This window comes from Ischnura elegans (assembly GCF_921293095.1).
Source record: "Ischnura elegans chromosome 13 unlocalized genomic scaffold, ioIscEleg1.1 SUPER_13_unloc_1, whole genome shotgun sequence".
Lineage (NCBI taxonomy): Eukaryota > Metazoa > Arthropoda > Insecta > Odonata > Coenagrionidae > Ischnura > Ischnura elegans.
The window spans coordinates 2,984,753-2,991,338 of NW_025791657.1; the positions used below are offsets into that span (position 1 = coordinate 2,984,753).

At 35.4% G+C, this 6,586-nt stretch overlaps 1 protein-coding gene across 1 annotated transcript in view; it reads right to left on the bottom strand.

Annotated features, from left to right (window-relative positions):
• LOC124172488 overlaps positions 1–4,223 on the bottom strand; it is a 55,513-nt gene extending 51,290 nt beyond the window's left edge. Inside the window, exons 1-2 of the mRNA XM_046551926.1 lie at positions 3,820–4,223; positions 3,573–3,710 (exon numbers count right to left, since the gene is read on the bottom strand). Of these exons, the coding sequence (XP_046407882.1) occupies positions 3,573–3,710; positions 3,820–3,987 (306 nt within the window). The 5' untranslated portion in view covers positions 3,988–4,223. The remainder of the gene's footprint in view (positions 1–3,572; positions 3,711–3,819) is intronic.
• Between the last annotated feature and the right edge of the window lie 2,363 nt (positions 4,224–6,586).

Here is a 6,586-nt window from a genome sequence, read left to right on the forward strand (position 1 = left end):
CCGCGGAACATTCCTCTTGTGACTTAACTTTTTCTGAAAAGCAAGCCGGCGTAGAATAAAATCAAAGAATGATGCGATTTATTTTTTGTGACCACCTCTGGATTTCATTCTTTTTCCATCTACAACTTCCTTTATCTTTCGGGGTAAACTATGGGACAATATAATGTTTAAATATTTTCATTAATTTGATAAAATAGAAGTTCTAAAAATACCCAAAAGCCATTTTATTAATCCGCACTGATGAGTGTAAATTAATGTGGAAGATGAATGCTGTAGACGTAGTAGTTTTCCTTAGGTTGAGTTGCAAAGTTCATGAAGTTGACAAAACGGCTAATTTTTCGGTGCGCGGAGTCATTTATTGCACGTACTGGCCGTGTCTACATTTTTCAATTTTTTTGTAATAAAATAAATCAGAATTTAGGATAAAATTTCCTTTAAAATGATGTATAGTTCAATATTATAGCATGATGTGAAGCCAGGATATAAATTTGCAAAGTAAAGCGGCACATCAATTTGACGCCGACAGTAGAAGAAAACGCTGTCTTCTTGGCTGGTACTCGAATGCATGAGGATCAAGGTTGCTCTATATTTTCATATTTCCTCCCTTGATTTTAAAAATCATGGAATTTTCTATGTCCTTCCGTAACTGAAATTGAATAAGTGCCATAAATAATTTGAGTCAATTGTAACCATCGAGAAACACCTATCTCGATTTTTATTGTGAAGTTGAGTTTTTAATCTACGGCGGCCGAGTTATCGAAAAATCTCAGTTTCAAGTTATTCAGCCAATGAAATATGGAAATATTATTTATATTAAAGTTATCTTCGCTCACATAGCACACGGGTTTATCATTCCGTTTATTATACTCTTATTTTTCCGTAACGCTCATCCCGACAGACGGCGTACATCGAGGCTTTTCTTCTAATTTCCTCCGTGGGAATGCAGACGAAAATTTTTTTGGGGTGTTATTGCACAGAGGAACAATGCACCACTTGTAATTTTTCCTTACTTCACCTATGTTCTCCTTTAAACGCAACGTGGCTCTTCCAAACCTGCAGTTACTGGGCTTGGATCTTGGACTCCTACTGAACTATGACGTCACGGCCAAAGATTGGTGGGGGCGGTATTTTTTAGCCCGCGAAACTCGGGTGACTTTTGGGAGTATTTTCTAGTGTATAAACTGAATTTTAAGCGGAAAAAAGTACATTGCGGTACCAAGTGTTTACTGTTGTTGTTGGGAGTTGCAATATTCTCAAGGCATTCCATGGCATACAAGTAGTGCTATCTGTCCTACCCTTACTATTGTTGGCGCAGGTTGGGTAAGAAAGAAAGAACGTCCATTCTGTTTGACACTCAACAGTTGTATATCAGCATACTGTTTATGAAAAATATGCAATTTCCCTACTGTGAGTGGGATTCGCCGTTCAGAATAGGGCGATTCCACGCGTCACGGACTGACCGTCACAATGCGTTTTTGAACTTTGAAGAACGCACGTAACGCGAACGGACTGACATACAAAACGTTTTCAACTTCCAAATTGCTGCACAATGGTGTGAAGTTTCACTTTGGTTGATACACTACTTTGTCTTGAAAAATACAGGACTTACGTGACTTAAAATTCACTGTCACGGACTGAAAAAAATGAAACGAACTTTCAGCTCAGAGTAAAACCTCTAAGGTTTGCTCTGAAACAAAGAGTGATCAGAGTTTCAGTAAAATACATCTCAGAACACCAAATGCAAATTTCATAATGCTGCAAAGCCCATTACAATAACTGATTTTACAGAGGAGTAATTCCTCTAGAAAACCATCGTCACGGACTGACCAGAAATGTCACGGACTGACTTTTGTGATTCCCTTCTGGCATAACTTTATTCACTGCCAAAAAATTTTACAAAATAACTTCTTTAATTCAAAATAAACAAAACAAATTTGTGCAAAAATCCGTAAAATCATTCAAAATAATGAACGAACCACAAAATAGAAAAAAATTATTAATACAGTGGCCATAAAAATCAATTAGCGAAACAGATGTTTTTTGCGCGTAGATGACTCATTAAATTTAGTATGTGGCTAAAAACTGTGGTGAGCACAAAAAAATTTCTCTTATCAGAGACACACGCGACTCATGCTAGGGTCAGCACTTAATAACGAAAGTCTGGACTTTATAGCACAAATTTTGATCCATATCAGAGCCTCCAACCACTTTTTTTTATTTACCAGTCAGTATGACATTTACGTGGAATTGCTCAATATTGAATTGCAATGGCACTATGGCAATTTTGACAATTACGTCCTCCATTGTAATAAAAACACGAATTGCAACCGTTCTGAACACAATATTGCATCTGTGTTCCAATACACTATATTATTGCAACTTCGGGTGTAATATCGGCGAAAAGCATGATGCTATGCCATCCAGAATAGCAACCTAGGAAAAAATCAGCAAACAACATCAATAATTACATTGTGTGCTAAAAAAATATATTTCTGTCAGAGTACTCCAAACTCATTTAACAAAATTGATCAACAAAAAAACAGCATTCCATGCCAAATATCACACAATTACTACACAAAATGTTATTCAACAAAATATAAATAGTTTCAAGAAAGTTGACCACAAAATAATCATAAGAATCAAAATACATTCAATACACTTTATTGAAACAGATGTGTTTCAATATGTTTACAGACACTCGAGACTATGGCTGACAACACATAAAAAACTACTTTATAGATCTCTCACGTTCGACTGTTTTGTAGAAAATGATCAGGAATTTGTTTGTTCACTTTAATATGCTCCAGTTACCCAATCGAATTGTTATAAAGAGACTGTGGCATGGCATAGTGAGTAATTTTCTTTTTTGAGTTGATCAATGGTGATTTCGAACGCCCCATTTTCCTGGATAAGCTATGGTGCGGATCCATAAATTTTTCTGGGGGGCGTAAGGGTAGGCAGAACTCTTACTTGAGATACAAAACAAGATACAACAACTACTGTGCAAAATGTTCTATTTAATATCACATGAAAGTTATTAATATGAAATTAAATGTTTAAGGCTCCGTAATACACAAATAGATATTAACCTGATGGAAACAGCGTTAAACTTTATCAATTTTTTAAGCATCTGGGAAAGCATGTGTGACCGTGACCCTTCCTCCTAATTCCACCAATGGACACGATTATTTGGAACACACGGAATTTTTCACCAAAACTCCTTCAGTCGTCGAAACTGTAAACTCGTCTTGCGATGTACGAGGGCCATTCATGCCCCCTAATATTGTTGATTAACAAAGGGGATCCTCAATTAACTTTTGAACGTTAATCCAAGCGCCTTTTTCATTAATACTGGGTTAAATGACCAAAGGTGCTCATACAATATATTTCTCCAATTGTTTCGCCAAACAATTTATCTAAATTTATCATATTGAGTTAATCCTTACAACTTCATGCTATTAATATTCAGTCCACTAATAATTATTTTTCTATATTTCACATTGTCGTCGACACAAACCAAAGACTGTCACTTTAAAGTCCGAAATTTATAAGAAAAAACTTTATGTACTCACCCTGCAGTAGTTTCTCGGCGAAATACTTCTCAGAACTGTGTTAGATTCTAAACAAATTTTTTTGAAAACACTAAATTCCGTGAGTTTCTCCAAACAAGGTGGACACAAGGTAGTGGGCAGTCCATCTCCAACAGCAACCTGAGATAGCAACAAACGACATATATGTCAGCGAAATTATCTTGAAAAACCCAAAATGAAGTAATTCCCATTGTAAAGGAAAATCGATAAGATGTAATGTGCCTCTTACTTGTAAGCCGATTAAGTCATGTAGGGCATCCTTCACAGTTATTTCACACGATACATTCGAAGTGAATATGTTGTAAAAATAATAATTGTTCTTCCTACAAAGCCTGCAAAGGTCGCTCTCTGATTTATTTTCTGACGAATCCGTCAAAATACTGGTGGTACGACTCATCTTTTCCCTTGAATATCTAATTTGATCTTCTAATCAGTTCAATCGTCAAAGATGTCATCCATACAGCACTGACAAAGATATCAAAATCCAACACGAAAACGAAATTCACTTCGAAGACGTTCGAAAATACAAATACTTTAGAATGTACAACGAAAGGACAATCAATAAATGCCAACAATCATTAAATCACCTCAAAATTTCATGATCATTGACACGATTTTATCATCCGGGTACGCACCGATTTTATCATCCGGGTACTTGTTAATATGAGACAATGGAAGCAAAACTTGGTGTAGAATGGTAGAATCGTGGATTTCTAGTTTTCATTTCCTCCGCCAAAAGCGTAACTGTGGAACAGGCCAACCATCCGCGTTTGAAGACTTATTTGTTTTTTTTTCATAAAATATATGAAAATCTAATTTGAATATCATAAATTCTTCTTTGATTGATGGTAGGGTAATAGTTATTTGTTAATTTATGTTTAATTATTTGCCCAGAATTGAGTTTAAACCCAACTTGGCTTCCATACGGTAATATAGCTTTTACTGGTTTGTCAGAATAGGGATTCCGAAATTTTTTATGGAGTAACTGAAATTAAGGTTTTCCAAATAGTCATGCTAGGATTCATGCAATTAAGCTCAATAATATATCAGTCTACCTAGGGAATGCAAGAATTCGTCATTTTGCGATGGTAGGCCAGTTGTATGCGTTGCCCTCTAGTGGTAAGGTACGGAAACAAAGTCCAAAATCTAAACTTATCTTTGCTTGCATGTTCTATTGTAAGCTTTGGTGTCAATGGCAATGCAGATCACTTAAAATATATTCTGTCTATCCTGTTGCAATATGGTTTCTTTTTGAGGTGATATTTAAATGTGAGCTTTTTATGCCTTTATCCGTGAGCAGTCTTAAGTTTTTGCATTGGAATAGGTCTATGGAAATGATTGTAATGTAGGGATTAGGATATTTTTACGAGTGGTGTGTGGATGGTTTCTTTGCGGAGTGAACTGATTTAAAGATTGAATGAGTTATTGTAGTGAAAACATGAGTGCTACCCCTGGTAATTTCTCGGAATCTTCAGAAAGGAATTCCGAGGGTACCCCCTGCAGACTTTGCATGGAGTTAAATGATTTTTATTACAATATATTCACTTCTATGGTATCAAGCGAGATAACTGTAGAGGATGCCTTACATGATTTAGTCGACTTAGAAGTGAATGCTGGGTTACATTTTCGAGATTTTCCAAGTTCATATTTTATTCCGTTCTATGAATCCATTTTCCCAGAAAAGTCTAAAATCTCTTGCATACGCTATCATTGCATCCGTAGGTTGCTGTGGGAAATGGCCTGCCGCCAATTTATGTCCACTGTGCTTGAAGAAGCTAATGGAATTCAACGATTTCAGAAATATATGTCATAAATCGGGCGTAGAACTGAGAACGTTTTCGTCTAGAAATAACTTAAGGGTGGGTGTTTTTTTCTCATTGGAAATATTTGACGAATCACTTGTTGCCTTTGCAAGCAAAGTATTATTATGTATGACTGCATCATTCTAAAAAATCACTTCAATCAGAGATCAAAAGTTAATGGAGCATTCAATTTTTTAATCCATCGTACATATTAAAAATATAAGATATTATGAAAGGCTCGCGTAGGGGATCGACCGAGCAGTGTGACAAGTCCAATTTTCCAAATAGTGTGTTTCCGAATTTGCGAATCCTGACAAGGTGTTAGTTAACTTGCTCTCGGTCATTCAGTGGCGACGATTGAAGATGTTTCGTCTTTTGGCAAAACTTTGCGTTTACAATTCAGTCATAGCTAATAAAGTGGGTCATTCCAATTTACTGATGATCGACTGAAAAAGGATATCAGTGAAAATGAACCGTTAATGTGGAATTTTTTCGGTGTATTTCTTTTCCTCCTTTTTCGATTTAAATTTGAAGTATTGAGTATTTAAGTCATTAATATAACCGTATTTGCTCACGTTTCTGAATTGTATTTATTACCATTTCTCAAGTTGTATCGCATGAAAAGATGGGAGAAATACAAAAGTATCAAAGTATTTAAAAAAAAACAATACATCTGTAAAAAACTTTCCAATACAGCATTTCAAAAACTAGATTTAAAAATTATGGAACATATTAAGAAAATTGATTTGACATACCTGCCTGTTTAGTTTACTTGTTGGTTGCTATGTATATGTTGGTACATTAAAATTTTTATAGCTGTATCATATTTAATTCATTTTATTGCAACATAATTTACTAAAATCATCTATGTCAGTTCTTTTTATTTATTTTTTTGCTTTATTATAAAAACAGTTTATTTATATGACATTTTTATATGTAATACATATTTTGATTATATAACTTTGGTGTTATAAAAAGTAAGTGTGCTTTTTATTAATGGTACGACCAAGAACCCAGACGGCACAGAACCCTCCGTATCTAATTCGTATGTACATAGTACCCATTGACTAAGGGGATACTGTGCCGCTCCGTCGCTTTTCGTCAATGGATACATACCATTCGCGGCCTGTCGACGAAGCGCGTACGCAGCATGTGAATGTCCGCTACTAAGCACGTACGATTGGATACATAGCG